We start from the raw sequence: 18,371 nt of genomic DNA on the forward strand, positions 1-18,371 counted from the left end.
GTTTATAGCAATACAAGCCTACATCAAGAAACAGGAAACATCTCGACTAAACAACCTAACCTTGCACCTAAAGCAATTAGAGAAAGAAGAACAAAAAAACCCCAAAGCTAGCAGAAGGAAAGAAATCATAAAGATCAGATCAGAAATAAATGAAAAAGAAATGAAGGAAACAATAGCAAAAATCAATGAAACTAAAAGCTGGTTCTTTGAGAAGATAAACAAAATTGATAAACCATTAGCCAGACTCATCAAGAGAAAAAAGGAGAAGACTCAAATTAATAGAATTAGAAATGAAAAAGGAGAAGTAACCACTGACACTGCAGAAATACAAACGATCATAAGAGATTACTACAAGCAACTCTATGCTAATAAAATGGACAACCTGGAAGAAATGGACAGATTCTTAGAAATGCACAACCTGCCGAGACTGAACCAGGAAGAAATAGAAAATATGAACAGACCAATCACAAGCACTGAAATTGAAACTGTAATTAAAAATCTTCCAACACACAAAAGCCCAGGACCAGATGGCTTCACAGGCGAATTCTATCAAACATTTAGAGAAGAGCTAACACCTATCCTTCTCAAACTCTTCCAAAATATTGCAGAGGGAGGAACACTCCCCAACTCATTCTACGAGGCCACCATCACCCTGATACCAAAACCAGACAAAGATGTCACAAAGAAAGAAAACTACAGGCCAATATCACTGATGAACATAGATGCAAAAATCCTCAACAAAATACTAGCAAACAGAATCCAGCAGCACATTAAAAGGATCATACACCATGATCAAGTGGGGTTTATTCCAGGAATGCAAGGATTCTTCAATATACGCAAATCAATCAACGTGATACATCATATTAACAAATTGAAGGAGAAAAACCATATGATCATCTCAATAGATGCAGAGAAAGCTTTCGACAAAATTCAACACCCATTTATGATAAAAGTCCTGCAGAAAGTAGGCATAGAGGGAACTTTCCTCAACATAATAAAGGCCGTATATGACAAACCCACAGCCAACATTGTCCTCAATGGTGAAAAACTGAAACCATTTCCACTAAGATCAGGAACAAGACAAGGTTGCCCACTCTCACCACTATTATTCAACATAGTTTTGGAAGTGTTAGCCACAGCAATCAGAGAAGAAAAAGAAATAAAAGGAATCCAAATCGGAAAAGAAGAAGTAAAGCTGTCACTGTTTGCAGATGACATGATACTATACATAGAGAATCCAAAAGATGCTACCAGAAAACTACTAGAGCTAATCAATGAATTTGGTAAAGTAGCAGGATACAAAATTAATGCACAGAAATCTCTTGCATTCCTGTATACTAATGATGAAAAATCTGAAAGTGAAATTAAGAAAACACTCCCGTTTACCATTGCAACAAAAAGAATAAAATACCTAGGAATAAACCTACCTAAGGAGACAAAAGACCTGTATGCAGAAAATTATAGGACACTGATGAAAGAAATTAAAGATGATACAAATAGATGGAGAGATATACCATGTTCTTGGATTGGAAGAATAAACATTGTGAAAATGACTCTGCTACCCAAAGCAATCTACAGATTCAATGCAATCCCTATCAAACTACCACTGGCATTTTTCACAGAACTAGAACAAAAAATTTCACAATTTGTATGGAAACACAAAAGACCCCGAATAGCCAAAGCAATCTTGAGAACGAAAAATGGAGCTGGAGGAATCAGGCTCCCTGACTTCAGACTATATTACAAAGCTACAGTAATCAAGACAGTTTGGTACTGGCACAAAAACAGAAATATAGATCAATGGAACAGGATAGAAAGCCCAGAGATAAGCCCATGCACATATGGTCACCTTATCTTTGATAAAGGAGGCAAGCATATACAGTGGAGAAAAGACAGCCTCTTCAATAAGTGGTGCTGGGAAAATTGGACAGGTACATGTAAAAGTATGAAATTAGAACACTCCCTAACACCATACACAAAAATAAACTCAAAATGGATTAAAGACCTAAGTGTAAGGCCAGACACTATCAAACTCTTAGAGGAAAACATAGGCAGAACACTGTATGACATAAGTCACAGCAAGATCCTTTTTGACCCAGGTCCTAGAGAAATGGAAATAAAAACACAAATAAACAAATGGGACCTAATGAAACTTAAAAGCTTTTGCACAGCAAAGGAAACCATAAACAAGACCAAAAGACAACCCTCAGAATGGGAGAAAATATTTGCAAATGAAGCAACGGACAAAGGATTAATCTCCAAGATTTACAAGCAGCTCATGCAGCTCAATAACAAAAAAACAAACAACCCAATCCAAAAATGGGCAGAAGACCTAAATAGACATTTCTCCAAAGAAGAGATACAGATTGCCAACAGACACATGAAAGAATGCTCAACATCATTAATCATTAGAGAAATGCAAATCAAAACTACAATGAGGTATCATCTCACACCGGTCAGAATGGCCATCATCAAAAAATCTAGAAACAATAAATGCTGGAGAGGGTGTGGAGAAAAGGGAACACTCTTGCACTGTTGGTGGGAATGTAAATTGATACAGCCACTATGGAGAACAGTATGGAGGTTCCTTAAAAAACTAAAAATAGAACTACCATATGACCCAGCAATCCCACTACTGGGCATATACCCTGAGAAAACCATAATTCAGAAAGAGTCATGTACCAAAATATTCATTGCAGCTCTGTTTACAATAGCCAGGACATGGAAGCAACCTAGGTGTCCATCATCGGATGAATGGATAAAGAAGATGTGGCACATATATACAATGGAATATTACTCAGCCATAAAAAGAAATGAAATGGAGGTGTTTGTAATGAGGTGGATGGAGTTAGAGTCTGTCATACAGAGTGAAGTAAGTCAGAAAGAGAAAAACAAATACAGTATGCTAACACATATATATGGAATCTAAGGGAAAAAAAAAAAAAAAAAAAAGAGGTCATGAAGAACCTAGTGGCAAGATGGGAATAAAGACACAGACCTACTAGAGAATGGACTTGAGGATATGGGGAGGGGGAGGGGTGAGATGTGACAGGGTGAGAGAGTGTCATGGACATATATACACTACCAAATGTAAAATAGATAACTAGTGGGAAGCAGCCGCATAGCACAGGGAGATCAGCTCGGTGCTTTGTGACCACCTAGAGGGGTGGGATGGGGAGGGTGGGAGGGAGGGAGATGCAAGAGGGAAGAGATATGGGAATATATGTATATGTGTAACTGATTCACTTTGTTGTAAAGCAGAAGCTAGCACACCATTGTAAAGCAATTATACTTCAATAAAGATGTTTAAAAAAAAAAAAAAAAAAAAAAAAAAAAAAAAAAAAGATGGCAGATGCCTTGTGATTGGAGCTGAGAGCTCCCTGAAAGCATCAGGCTCAATCGTCCCCTCAACCCCAGAATCTCCCAAGTTATCAAGTCGCGACAAGGACAGGGAACGCGGCGTCTAGCGGCGGGACACCAAGGATTCCTCGAGGTAGCTGGCGCAGCTTTCATTCGGCTCTGTTAAAAAATGCCCGTAACTGGTTTGGCAACGGGGATCATTTAAAGCTAACGTGCTCAAAGGTGAACAAATCTTGGAATCCAAGTTCTTTTCCCAGCACAAAGAAATATAAGACTGACTACCATTCTCAGAGGTCACTGCTCTCATGTGTCCGCTGGAAGACAGCCATGGGAACAGGTGAGATGGACTTCATCTCACCCCATTCAGCGATCAAGGGTAAACCTGGAAATAACATACGCTATCAGGCTGAGCCAAATGGAATCGCTGTTTCTGGCGGGCAGAAACAGTTGAACGCTGGCAGTTTCATACGGTTCAACCTAGCATTTTAAAACAATTAAAAAAAAAATCTTTACTATGTTACGTAGTAAACGTGTACACGAGTACAGAACTTTAAAAGGAGAACAGAGACTTCCCTGGCGGTCCAATGGTTAAAACTTCACCTTCCAATGCAGGGGGTGTGGGTTCGATCCTGGTGGGGGAGATAGGGGGCCAAAAAACCAAAACATAAAACAGAAGCAATATTGTAACGAATTTAATACAGATTAAAAAAAAAAAGTTAAAAAAAAAATAAATTACAAAAAAAACAAAAAACAAAAAAACCAGAACAGTAACTATTCCACAGACATAACCACCTACGTGCCCTGATCTCAAGGAGCTTTGTTTCTCCTCGAGACATTTCCATTATTCTAAGTTGTGTTCACTGGTCCTCTACCTTTTCTAAAAAGAGAAGTTTTATCACATGTGTATTTATTAAACAATTTGTATCTTGCTTTTTATTGGGCTTTATACAAATGGTATGATACCATTTGTAGTCTTCTGCAATTTGGTTTTATCAACATTATGTTTTTTAAGATGGATCCACGTTAGCACTTATAACCATACGAAATGTTTTGTATTTCTAAAATTCTTTCTAATACTTTGCTATCTCATTTGAGTCTCATGCTAGACAGATGTTACTGTCTTTAATGGGAAAACTATAAATAAAACTATAAATAAACTACAGGGATTTCCCTGGTGGTGCAGTGGTTAAGAATCCACCTGCCAATGCAGGAGACACGGGTTGGAGCCCTGGTCCGGGAAGATCCCACATGCCGCGGAGCAACTAAGCCCATGCACCACAACTACTGAGCCTGCACTCTCGAGCCCGTGAGCCACAACTGCTGAGCCCGTGTCCCACAACTACTGAAGCCCATGCGCCTACAGCCCATGCTCCGCAACAAGAGAAGCCACCGCAATGAGAAGCCCACGCACCGCTACGAAGAGTAGCCCCTGCTCACTGTGACTAGAGAAAGCCCGTGCACAGCAACAAAGACCCAACACAGCCAAAAATAAATAAATAAATTTATATTAAAAAAAAAAAACCAAAACAAACCTACAGCCAGGCGCCAGGGAAGAGACTGAAAGGACTTTTCCATACAGGGAGGTACATCCATTCCTTCAAACACACCCCAGGCTGGCAGCCGACACACACGGCACCACGTGTGAACGAGAAGAGGGCACCCCGCCCCCTCCAGCCCCCGCTGGACGCAGGCCTGGCGAGCAGAGCACCCTGTCAGCCAGGTGTCCTTGTGCGCTGCACCACCTGCATGACTGTACCGGGCGGCCCTGCACACCGAGACCTCTCGTGGCCAAGACATCACATGAGGCAAGACATGAAGGCAGCAGCCCCTAGCCCTCAGGGAGCTCACACAGCTCAAGAAGGGGAGCCCTTCCATGAGCAGGAACACAGGCCAGCAAGGCTCGGCATCTCCATCCAAACGAGCCGGTCACCAGGCCCAGAGTTGCCCCACACTCAACTTTATAGGGAACTCTTGCGGCTCAAAGCCCTCTTCGGGGCTCGGGGCACAGGGCACGGGGCACGGGGCACGGGGCGGGAGCTAAGCACACAGAACTCTAAACGAGGCGTGCTGGCGGATGCTAGGGCAACACTAACAATGGCTCAGCACAGCAGGGAAGGGAAAACAGTCCTGACTCCTGCAAACAGAGGATCTGAGCAAGGCCTTGAAACGTGAAGGAACCTGACGGGCACATGAGGGCAGGGGAGACCCTCAAGTGAGGGGGGGCAGTGGGAGACAAGGGAAAGAACAGTGGTGGCGCCCGCAGGGCACACCCAGACACGTGGCACAGTGCGGGCAGGGCCACGTCCTGCAGCGAGTTCTATAACCAAGGCCCGGAAGTTGTTAGGTTTCACAAACAGGCCTCCTCGAAGATTCTGGGGGTTCGGTCCCAGACCAGCACAGTAAAGCGACCGCAACAAAGCGAGTCACGTGAATTTTTTGGTTTCCCAGCTTGTGCAAGAGTAATGTTTACACTATACTGCAGTCTATTAAGTGGCAATAACATTATGTCTCAAAAAACAATGTACATACCTTAATTAAAAAATATCTTATTGCTCAGAAATGCTAACCACTGTCTGACAATGCAGGGCCACCACAGACCTTCTATTTGTAAAAACCCAGCATCTGCGAAGCTCAGTTAAACAAGGTCTGCCTGCATGTTTCTCAATGGATGAACATATCTTTGCAGGAAAGACAAAGGTTTTGATGTAAATTCAAGAGAAATTTTGTTTTTCTTTACTTCTGTGATAACATAGGCCACATTTACTATTTCGGACCACAGCGCCTCGGGCTCCTGCAGTGACGGTGGCGAGGCAGACTCCGTCTTCTCGCTGTGGCTCCCACCACCTGACCAGCCTTCCGCACATCTTACCGGGATAAACTGCTCCAGGCGGCCTTGGGGGAAGATGCCAAAGAGCTTTGGCCCCAGCGACCTCTCTGCGAGGATGGCAAACATAACGCTCTCCAGAACCATGGCCTCGGCGCCCTGAAACAGATGGCAACACACCAACCAGTTACTGAGTGTGGACCACGTGCCAGGCATCAGCAGTCCTTTCACATGAGCCATTTCACCCACTCCCACAGCAACCCTGATTGCGCAGCATCATCATTATTATTTTTACCAATTGTTTTTATTACCACTGTCCCCACTTTAAATACGAAGAAACAGATCTGTAAACTTCAGGATCCATGCTGGCAAACATCACACTATATTGATGAGATTTAAAATTCAAGTTGAATTTAGGTCACTGGTTCCAAAAATAGAACAGTATCAATATTTTATTGCTTCTATTTATTTTAAAACTCATATGAGTCTCACCCTTGGCATCTTATCAAAGGTCACAACAATTCCATCCATTCTGGTGACGGTCGATCTGCTTTTCGGTCGAGTGCGCCCAGGGAAAGAAAATGGTTCAAAGGGCGCTCTGCCCATGAAACTGGCCTGCGGGGTCCCCCACGGGGTGCGGGGTCCGTGCCAAAGTGCACCCTAGCATAGGGCGCTCAAGGTTTCTGTTTTCTGCTCTAATCCCCAGTCCCCTCTGTCATTTAATGTTTGTCTTCTTGTCTTCACCTCTTTGACACTCCTACGTTCCACCTTTAGTTACTCCTAATAACTAAGTGGGATCTAGAGCCATTCTGCCTTCAAAATCCACCTTTTGGACTCAATTCAAATCCATTCCTTAGTCCTCTTCCCTTAAGCAGGAAATTACAGCTTAAGAGTTTCCATCGGTTGGGGTGAAGGGCGGGAAGGAGCCCTGTACCCAAGTCTCTTAAGGAGCTTCTACAGATGGAGCTTCTAGGTCGATGTGTCGGGAGGGGCACCAGGTGTGGTCTGGAAACACTCTCAGGTGATTCTAGGTCACCCCTTGTTCAGAAACGGGCTGTGGGGACAGGATCTCAGAGAAAGATTGCTCAATAAAACAGAGCTCTTTTAAATACACTCATTTTACCAAAATGGATGGAGAGGCTTAGCAGGACAAACTCATCAGGCAGGGACACGATTCTAAAGTTGGCGAGAAGAAAAGAGAAAGGAAAAAAGAAAAGCTACTTCCAAAGGACATGGGGCCACATTAAAGTAAAAAGTAATTCAGTCATTTTTACATTTGGGGAAAATGGGTTTGTTGGTAATCCATCCACCATCTTGTATAATCTCCACAATTATGATCTAACCATTGTCACCTTGTGAGGCCCAATCTATATTCACTAATTTGCGGTCCTGTACATATGACTGCTATGAACTGGACTGTGTCCTCCCAAAATTCAGAGGTTGAAGCCCTCACCACCAGTGCGATGTTATTTGGAGATGGGGCCTTTGGGAGGTGATGGATTTAGGTGAAGCCACGAGGGTGGAGCCCTAATGGGGTCAGTATCCCTATAAGAGGAGACCCCAGAGAGCCTGCCCTCTCTCTCCGTCTCTGTCTCCCTCTCCACCACGTGAGGACACAGGCAAAAGACGGCATCTACAAGCCACGAAGGGGCCGTCACCAGAACCTGGCCATGTTGGCACCCTGCCCTTGGACCTCCAGCCTCCAGAACTATGAAGAATAAACCCAGGTAGCTTTTTCTGGCAGCCCGAGCAGACTAAGACAACGACAGTCCAGACACAGCACTGATCTATCAAGTTAATGGATTTTAGGACGACTTCGACCAGATGGGTTTTATTTCTTAAACGCTTAGAGAATGAGAACGAATTCCTAACAGCTCTATTGAGCTGGCAAAATGTTTTCACTCACTCATCTGACCTCACAGCAAACCTAGGCAGGAGGTACGGTCAGTGCCGGCCCCGTTTACCTCAACTCTGGCCTCAGAGACACCCCACGGGAAGTGAACCCTCTGCTGCCGCCCGCACAAGCGATGGGAGGCTGGCGTCGTGGATGAGGAGGTGCTGGGCTCGGCCCAGACCAGGCCGTCTGTGGGCAGTGGCTCTTGGCAGCCCCTTGCCCTCTGTACAGTCTCCCACCTCAAAACTCCAACCCAACTGTTTCCAAAGAGTAGGATCGGGATCTCCTCTGTCCTATGTAGCCAGAATTTTGTCGGGATTAAAATTTGGTTTTTCAACCATTTTCTGTGTAGAGTGACTAAGCTGGAGGGCACTGGGGTTGGCATATGTAAGACACACACGTGCAGCCAATCCGAAATAGCCCTTTACGTCTGAAATGTCTAGTTCCAGACACAGATTTAACCCACAGTATGACTTCAGGAAGTGCACGTGGTGCCCACGCAGCGCAAAGGCTGCTGGGAGCTGACTTCACACGTGGCACCATCACTGGTACCCAGGCCGAAGCCATGCTGTCCAGGATCCTCCAGAGCAGGGCCCACCCGGTGCCAGGATGGTGGAGGGAAGATGGAAAGAGACTTAAAGAACTTTCCAATTCTCTTCAGCACTGCTCTGCACAACTGTGAACAAGAAATACCTTTGTTCTTCTGTGATACTGCAGTTCAATATTTATTCACAGTAGGGAGAAGGGGGGGTGGTGTGTGGAGGGAAGAATTTGGAGAGGAAAAAAATGAAAGAAAATGCCAAGTCACAAGCAAGAAAGATGGGTAGGTTACGAAGGACAGCAGGTATCCTCAGGTCTCCAAACCCTCAAGGAAAGCGAGCTCAGTGAAGGACGGGCGCAAGGGCGTGACCCGGTCCACCGCCGACCCGGTCCACCGCCCGCAGCACCCGGGCTCGGCCCCCACCATCCACCCACGGCTGGTCCTGCTTTCTCAGGAGAGCAGCTCAATACCTCAACTTGAAACGAATCACGATGGCTTCAGAAATACTCATTCATATATTCACCCCCCAAATATACCTTGGACATGTACTCTGTACCCGGCGTGTGCTAAGCCCCAGGAAAACAGTAAGAACAAGACACACGCGGCTGCTGCCCGGACAGAGCCTGCGTTCCAGGGACAGAAACGGCCGGAACTGAGCAGGGCCATCGGCAGATCGGGGCAGCGCAGAGAAGGAGCAGAGGGTATCCTGACGGAGCGTGACGGGGTGGCCACCCCCAAGCAGATACGGTGACCCTGATGGGGGCAAAGCAAGGCCTGGGAGGGGCCGATGCCCAGAGCAGAGGAACCGAGGAAGAAGAGGACCGAATCAGCCCGGAGAAGCTGCTGGAGCTGCCGCGGGGTCTGGGCCAGATACAAAGTCCTCGGCGTACGGACAGCATTAAAGCTAACGAACTGGCCGAAGAGGGGGAAGCAGCACAGAGCCTGAGGACGCCCAGCACCTACAGCAATGCTTCCAACCGACTGTGCCTACAGCAAGAAACACATTTTACACGGCAACCTAACACCCTCTGATGTAGCTGGGGCAGCAGGAGGGGAACCGGGGCAGCCAGTAGTGCGGGAGGCGAAGACGCCTGCTGTCAGGACGGGCGACAGCGTGTCCTGTGTCAGACGCTGTGGAGACAGCGAACAGGGGGCAGAGGAAAGTGGGCCCTGGGTTTGGCAACACAGAAGTTGCCGGTGACAGAGCCAAGAGTGGCTCCGGGAGCAACGGGGACAGGGTCAGACGGAGACCCGGGCAGAGCGGGCAGAAGAGGGGGAGGGCCCGGGGTGGGGGGCGGGGGGAGGGTGAGACTGACTTCTCACTTCATCTGTGTGGTTTTCCTCCTTTAAAAAGTCCAGCAATAATATCGAGATTATGACCCTCCTGAGAAGACGTAACAGCATTTCTCTGGTGGGGAGGGGAGGCCAAAGAGCAAAGGTGAGACACACACAGCGCAGGCCAGGGCGCTGAGCCCACCAGAGACTCGCTGGCCCCCTTCCGAGGCTTCGCCCCACAAACGGGAGTGGAGCCAGGCCTCCCGCTGGAGGAGACCAGCCATTCAAAGAGGCTCAAAGAACACAAACCACCTTCCCCATTCTGACAGCCAACTGCCCACCTTCTGACGCAGAGGATCAAAACCAAAATCACAGCACCTACTACCGCTGCCTGCTGGGCCCCGAGCAGAGATCCAGCCGGTGCAGGAGGAGGAGGTGGCGTGGCAGTGACGCACGGGTCCCCGGCGGCGAGGGCACGCTGGACTAACGAGAGGAAGGGACGGAAGAGTGTGCACAAGCAGCGGGATCCCGCCCTGAGTTTAGAATCTCACAAGAACAGGCAGACGTTAACACGTAATACGGAAACTTACAGCCACGGAAAGTGCAAAGGAGAGGCACCCGGTGCTGTAGGAGCAAGCCTAGATGAGAGAGCAGGAAGGGGCTCCCTGTGGAAGGAACCTGGGAGCTGAGATCCCAATTGTAAGTAGCAGTTGGGGGGAGTGGTGCGGATTGCAGAGCAGAGCATTCCAGCCAGAAGCAGCAGCATCTGCAAAGGCCCTGTGGCAGGAAGGAAACCACAGAGCTTAGGGCCACACGGCTGGAGAGCAGGGAAGGGGGAGGGCGTTGTGAGATGAGACTGGGAAGCTCGGCGGGGGTCAGGCTGCCGGGACCTGGCAGGATAAAAAGCCCACCTAACTGGGACCAGGGCAGAGAGCCACCACCGAAGGACTGTAAGCAAGAGGCTGACACGATCGGATGAGCAGTTCAAAAGCTGGCTCTGGCAAAGATCAAGGGAATGGTCTGCAGGAAGTAGAGTGGAAGTGGAAGTGGAAGCCCAGGGGGGAGCTGGTGGCAGCTTGGACTAGGCAGGTGCACAGTCCAGAGATGGAGAGAAAGGAGACAGATCCAAGATATGGTTCAAAGGAAAACCACCAACAGACTTGTGGATGGGACACGGGGGTGAGGGGACAAGGGTACAGAAGGTGACTCTCTGCTTCCTGGCCTGCCCAGAAAGGCCGGATTTAGATTTCGCTGGTTGGAGGGGTGGGGAGAGTATGGGTTCAGTCTTGGACCTGGTGAGACACCCCAGGAGACGGGTAGCAGCTAGTGTTAGTTCCAAGCAGGGCTGTGGGCTGGAGGAGCTGCAGACCCTTGGCCCCTAGGAGAAACGCAAGGACCAGCTTTGGATCAGGTGGCCGGGTAAGGCGGGGGGTGGAAATAGGGCCTCAGGCCTGGGGACTCTCAGTACTTAAGACAATCGGAGAATGAGCCCACAAAGGAGGCAAGGAGGGGTGCAGGAAACGAGGGGCCTTTACTTCGTGTCCCTGTGTCCCGGCCGCCTTAGCTGCTAAGAAGTCTAGATAAAACGGGAGCTGGAAACACACTTCAGATTTAGCGTCATGGAGGTCCTAGTGACCCAACAGTTTCAACTCCCAGGAAGGAGGAAAAGTCTATACACAAAGGGCCCAGGAGGCTGAAGACAGAACGTCAGTCACGTCCCACTGACAGCTTCTCAGTCAGCGTCACCCCAGAGAGCACACATTCCAGATCCTCTAGACCACGGTCTCCGGAGCAGGGCCCGTGCAAAACATCCACGGAACCGCGAGGAAAAAACAGCAGCGCTTTTATTCCTTTATATGATCTCACCTCTTTTACATTTCTATTTCTTGATCACTTTAATAATTCGTATACAATTAGTAAAACCAGTGTATTTACGTGTGTCGATATTACGGGGTGTGTGGTGTGTATGCTACACACGCACACCCACACACTCCCCCCGTTACACACAAACCTCCACACACCAGGGGAGTGGGCTCAGAAGTTGTTCACTCCCCGGCGTGTGGAGATCACTACTCCAGACGCCCCACCTCTGAGCCTCAAAGAGGGGCAGGTGCTCTTGACCTCAAGCTCTTCTGAATACACGCATTTCTGAGTGAAATCTCGTCTTTTAGGAAACACCCTTTGGGAGCCGGGTACCACGCAGAGGGAAAAACACTCCTGCCTGCCCCGGGGAAGGGCAGCCACTGAGACACCTGGGCAGTGACAGACTACCTCCACATCAGAATATCACGCACGCAGGTCACCCCAAGCCGCCACCTCCTAGCACCCCAAATGCTGTTCAGATCACCCTAAAGGCAAAACGTCCACTCCCTACACCCTCAGTAGGAAATGGAACACAGGCTGTTCGCTGGGTCTCACTGGGGCGGCTCCCAGTACCCCCAGAGCCCCTCCTCTGGGACACACAGCAGGACTCCAGGGCAGGAAGGGGTGCTGCCAGAGCAGGGGGGCAAGGCTGCCCACCACCAGCTCACACCTCACACAAATGCAGAACGGACTGAATTACTTACTTGAAATTCATTGTCTTTCTGAGCTTGTTCGGATCCCTCCTTATTACAGGACCGCTACGAATGAGAAAAAGCAAACACTTCCAGTGAGATGGGGAACACTAAGCAGACACTAACTTTGCAACCATCAGAACAGTCGGGGTTTACAAAACATCACAGATCTTTAGCGAGTGTTTCTCAGCGCAGTCTAAATGCACCACCAGTGTCCCACACTAGGACCAACACCTGAGGAAGCACTTCATTTCTTTACGAGAAAAGGGATGTGCTGTCGAGACCACACAGCTGTGAGTCTCACCACCATCCCGAGTACCTTTTCACAATTTCATTGCTGGAGGAAAGTCAGTGGAGGCTGCTCTCCCAATCAGGCCTCCTCAAGATAAGCGCTGGGCTGGCTTATCTTGTTTAGCCAGGTGGGTCTTTGGAGGCAACGCCAGCCCCAGGAAGGTGCTGTCCTGCAAGGGCAGGGGGCGCACATGGGCTGGCGGCCGCCGAGGTCAGCACAGGGCGGACGAGGGTGCCCTGTGTGGGCAGGAAGCCCGGCACCCGGCCTGCGCGGCCAAGCCTGGTCATCAGGGCACCACTAGCTCAGCGTGGAGCCTTCCTCCACCCAAGAGAGGCCCGCGCCAGTTTAATAAAGGCCCAAACTTATCTCGTATGTTAACGTATTGAGAGATACTTTCATCACTTTCCTCAATGAAATTGCAAATTATTGGTAACCAGGATTCAGTCAATAACACACCTCAACCACGAACTACCATAAGCAACTCTCTGGCCACATCCTTTCTTCATGGCAGATCTTATCTTTTAAAAGCAACCCCCCACCCCAAGTGCTTTAAAAACCTTCATACGTGTCCTGTCAAAATTTTATACTCAAATATTGCCCCTAGAAAAATGTTATTTGTTAAAATTAAACTAAGTCTGCTTACGTCAGACACAGAAGCCCATAAAGGAAGCTCTTTAAAAATGTTAAGGTAAAAGATTCTTGAACATCCCATGAAAAACATACCTTTCCATTCCACAGCTTTATCAAAAATACCTGTACCAAGGGTAGAAAGTGTGGACAGGAAAAAAAATGCCACGTTAAGCACCACCAGCTACTCTAGCATCATTCAAAACACCTAAGCGGTTTAAAGCGACAGCTCCCATCCATCATACACGGAAATGACATCCCACAGACATTTAATGTTTTGTATAAACAGTACATGTTCTAGTTTACTCGATATAAAAGTAAACAAAATAAATAACCATGTTCATATGAAGTTATCTGCAAAAGACCTGCACTTATACATACTCAAATAATATCTTTAACACACAGTTAAGTACACTTTGTACAAAGTACAGAAAGTACAAATGGGGGATATATGATATTTTCATTTGTGTAATCTGCATTTCTCTGATGAAAAGATGTTACAGGTTAAATCCCGTTACAATGAAAGCTACAAAATGAAAATACTACAGAAATACTTTTAGACTTTTGCTGATGGCTTGACGTAGGGTGTGATAAAAACCCTAGGGAGGAGTATCTAGGTACCATGAAAGCGTCACTCTTTCCTTAACTCCAAAATACCCTCCCGACTGCACCGTGGCCTCAGACCTATACCTTAGTTGCTCCCTCTCCCCAGTGGCCTACAAGTTCCTGGTGAATAGGGACTCCATCCTTTCTTTATTGTTGGTCTCCCCAGCAAACCCTGGTGCTCACTACACTTTGTGGCTGGCACAACTAAATAAACACTCCTGCGCTGGGAAGCTCAAGGAGCAACCAAGGGTGATGGGCAGACTTACATCTGTGATCCCCAGTAGTGGGGGAACTAGCAACAGTGTCAGAATGACCGATGGGGCTGAAATGTCCCCCAAATATTAAATCCTTGTGCTTTTTCTCCCCAAAGACAGTTAAGAACAAAAAAAGTTCTATAATCTGATATACTGCATATATACATGTATATATATTTTTTATTTTGATACTTTGTAGGAAAAGACAAACAAGGAATTTGGATATCCTACTGAAATTTGTTGTAACGGGATTTGACCTGTACAAAATTCTAGATGACTATGGTTATTCCTATGCTGTTGTTACTTGAACTGTATCTTCTTAGGGAGATACAGTTAAGGGGTTATTTAGCCAGCAGAAGTTCCCTTTCCCTTGTCTAATGGTGCTCTCAACGCCAGCAAGTCACCTCATCCAAGTTACAAATTGGCTTGCTTCCGAGGCCATTGCTTTTTAACATATTAGCGCTGTTAGGTAGAAATAAATTCTATTAATAATTTCCCCACCCCCGCCCACCCCATTCCACCCCCAAGTGAATGCATTACTTATCCCATCAGAGCACCACCAGGAAGGCAAGATGGACTTCTGCCATACCCAGCCCTCTGTTCTGTTTCCTCAGTACAGAATGTTCAGGTTCCCTCAATCCTGTAGGTAAGAAGGGCAAGACCAGGAAATCGCAAACCAAGCGGACCGAATCTTCACGGAAAGATGAGAGAAGCAGCCTTCTGCACAGGTAAGCCAACAACAGAGAGTGGCCAAAAAAGAGTCAGAGGACTGTTTTGTCCAGGAAGAAAGGAGGTAAAATATAACTTGGAATCTGTGGGATTTTATTTCAGAGGCACAAATTTATTTGAAACAGATATTAAAATATATTGTACAAGTATTTAACATGACTCCAAATTCTTCACCAACTAACTTGTACATTAATAAAACTTAGCTTTCAATAAGTTATAAAATAAAGGTAAAAAATTTTAACATTTATTAGAAATTTGGACACTAACTGGTTATTTAATATTAAATAATTATTAAAAATTTTAATGTGAACACTAATGTAGTCATGGTTTTTTTAATCAGCTTATATGGGTACAGACTGAAACCGTCATGGAAGAAATAGTACAATGTCTGGAATAACCCTGGAGAATGAATGAAGGTAAAGACGAAAGAAAGCTGGTCAGAGAGAAAGATGGATACTGGGTACCTGGGGTTCATTATGCTCTTCTTGTCTACTTTTGTGTGCATCTGAAATTCTCCATAATAAAATGTTTCTAAAAATAAACGCTGAAACTTCAAGACCTAAGAAGTCAGAATGTATCCCACATGCTTAAGACAACGCCCAACTCTGTGAATATACTAAAAACCACTGAATTGTACACTTAAATAAATAAGTGAATCGTATGCTACAAAGATGTCATAAACACAAAAAAAGAAGACACCCAACGGTAGTAAAAATATACTGCCACTGGCTTCCTCCCATCTTCCTCATTCTTTTCTTCCTATTTTGGGCTTGGTTTTCAAGAGAATCTACAAGTATTCACTATGACCCATGTATTCATTAGCTGTGCTGTAGCAAATAGGCTAAAGTGGTAACAATAATAAAGGGGGTGTGGCTGATATTTTGTTTTAAAGTTATAGAAGAGTTCAAAAGAGGAAACAGATCTGTGATTGACCAAGCACTTGTAAATTTAAAACCTAAATTCCTAAAAGCCTAAACTCTGTTAGCTAGGGCCAGCGGTCCCCAACCTCTTTGGCACCAGGGACCGGTTTCGTGGAAGACAATTTTTCCACGGACCGGGGGCGGGAGGGATGGTTCAGGCGTAATGTGAGAAATGGGGAGCGATGGGGGGCGGCAGGGCAGATGAAGCTTCGCTCGCTCGGCGCTCACCTCCTGCTGTGCGGCCCGGTTCCTAACAGTACCGGTCCACGGCCCGGGGGTTGGGGACCCCTGAGCTAAGGCAGTAAGGTGAGAGCATAGAGGATTCTGACTTTTTACTTTACATATGCCTATACTTTAAAAAGTGTTTAAAAGTATATGTTACTTTTACAATAAATATATTTGGTACAAGGTTTCAAATGTTACTTTTCTGGCAAAATCTCATTTAGAGGCTTTTAGAGGTTTTTGTACTTTAAAGAAGACTACGAAAAAAGTAAGTTACCTGATATTCCACAATATAACAGGCTTATTTCTTTAAATTTGTTTAAGCCAAATAAACGCTCATCGCTTGGCCAGTTCTTAAAAGATTCTGCTAATGCTGAGGGAACTAGTTTTATGATTAAACTACTTTAATAAAACCACACTTGTGAGATGAAACAAAGCAGCATCTTCATTTTCCCTAGTCTGTGTATGTGTGGCTGTGTGGAGATAAAGACTCTTTTAAAACAGGAGTAAGTTGGTTGCAGCCTTGATAAAGTGCTTTGGGATCTATAAATGAGTGATTAAGAAAGAATAATCCAAATGTCAGCTAGACTCAACTTCTAGGGCATCTAAGATCTGGTCTAGGAAAATCATCCATCTCTCCACTAACCTGAGATTAACCTCCTGAGTTGAGTCCCGAGGGACTCCAGACTATCAGTGTTTGTCCTGAGAGTAACAGGATGGGCTGCACTAGCCTGAATGTTCAGTAGCTGTGATGCTCGTCTGGCCCTGGAGTGACACGGGCTTCCCGACTATACTGCCTGTAGCTCTGAAGATTCTAAGATCCACCCTGGTTATCTGACCACGTCGACTCTCTACGAGAGAAGAGGTTCTCAACGGGGGGCCCCACCTGTCACCATCCCTGTTAACGATGGATAGGACTGCGTCCCACCTCTCGGGTGAGCTGGGGCAGGAAAGGGTGAGACTCCTGACTCCCTAGAATGCACAGCAGTCATGTGGTTCTTCTCACGTTTTCTTCTCAATATCACGGACCCTAACCTTCCTGCTTCCTGATCTCTATGAAAACATTCTGCATTTACTGCTTTCATGGCTTCTTACAGCCGTTTCTGAAAATATTTTATAGAACACATTAAAATGTGAGATGACAATGCAATGATTTGAAGTATAGCTTATGTGATTACCTAGTGAACACATATGGATTACGAGAATTTAAATAGACAAATGATTCCTAACATTTTACTGGACAAATGATTTCTAACATTTTTCTAGAGTACGTTCGATCTACCCAAGGACCAATCTAAGACAATGTGATCCTGTTGAACTTCACAAAATCGGATGCCTTGATGAACATCAAGAGGAGACTAGAATGTCTAAAAGGCTCTAGGCAGACATGAACTAGGAGAAAGACAGGTGAGTGGAAGTCCAGGTAAAGAAGGCGCCTTTCAGGACCTTCTCAAAATTGGGGTCTGATCCAGGGTAACCTGAGGCCCCAAGACTCCAAAGGCTTCTGAGTTCCTTCGGCATGAGCACCCCAAGGGTTGACTTGTAAGCAACACGTTTCCAGGAAGAGCGCCTTCGCTTCTCCAGCCTGTGTCCTTCCACGTCACATCAGCACTGCTGAGCTTCATAGAGGCACAGGGTGGGGGAGAAGGACACTAAATGATTAGGACAGAGAAGGAAGTTTCTAACTCTAACCAACATATCAATATGTACATGGCATTTCCTTAAGGCTGAGAGTGGTATGAAGGAAGAAGCAGCTAAATACTTCAAATGAATTTTCAAGTTGAGGCCCATAAATTTCTAAAATTACGAAATGTTTGTCATTTTCTACTGAGGAAACAGAAGAAAGGGTCTGATCTGCTTTGGACCAAAAAAAATCCCCAAAAAACAAAAAACCCAAAGTGATATATTCCACATTCTGAACTCTTAACCACTGTACGTCTTTAAGCGAGCACAAACTGTAGCTGGTGCTACTTAACACAGCATTACAACTTTGTTTTTAAAAAACATTTCTTGAAACCAAGAACTAAAAGAAAGAAATTAAAGCTGTAGAGAATGCTCCAACTTCAGAGGACTCATACTATACCGTGAATCGTGTCTGTCACCTGGAAACCAGAGTGCTCCAGGCACGATCGCATGGACAAGCCTGCAGCAGAGAACACATGCACATACAGCTAAAGTGGTACATTACCCCCAACGCCCTTCACGCCACCCAACACAAAGACATTCCTTCCCAAGAGGGCGGGCTGCGGTCACACCAGCGTTCCAGGGACCA

At 46.2% G+C, this 18,371-nt stretch overlaps 1 protein-coding gene across 3 annotated transcripts in view; it reads right to left on the reverse strand.

Moving 5' to 3' along the window:
• CHKA (choline kinase alpha) overlaps positions 1-18,371 on the reverse strand; it is a 65,971-nt gene that overhangs the window by 19,388 nt on the left and 28,212 nt on the right. For 2 of the 3 annotated variants that reach the window (XM_061202169.1, XM_061202167.1), the window contains exons 3-4: positions 12,462-12,515; positions 6,230-6,343 (exon numbers count right to left, since the gene is read on the reverse strand). In XM_061202169.1, coding sequence (XP_061058152.1) covers positions 6,230-6,343; positions 12,462-12,515 — 168 coding nt within the window. The remainder of the gene's footprint in view (positions 1-6,229; positions 6,344-12,461; positions 12,516-18,371) is intronic. The other variant, XM_061202168.1, reaches the window with a different exon arrangement.

The sequence above is a fragment of the Eubalaena glacialis genome, chromosome 10, assembly GCF_028564815.1.
Source record: "Eubalaena glacialis isolate mEubGla1 chromosome 10, mEubGla1.1.hap2.+ XY, whole genome shotgun sequence".
NCBI classification, from domain to species: domain Eukaryota; kingdom Metazoa; phylum Chordata; class Mammalia; order Artiodactyla; family Balaenidae; genus Eubalaena; species Eubalaena glacialis.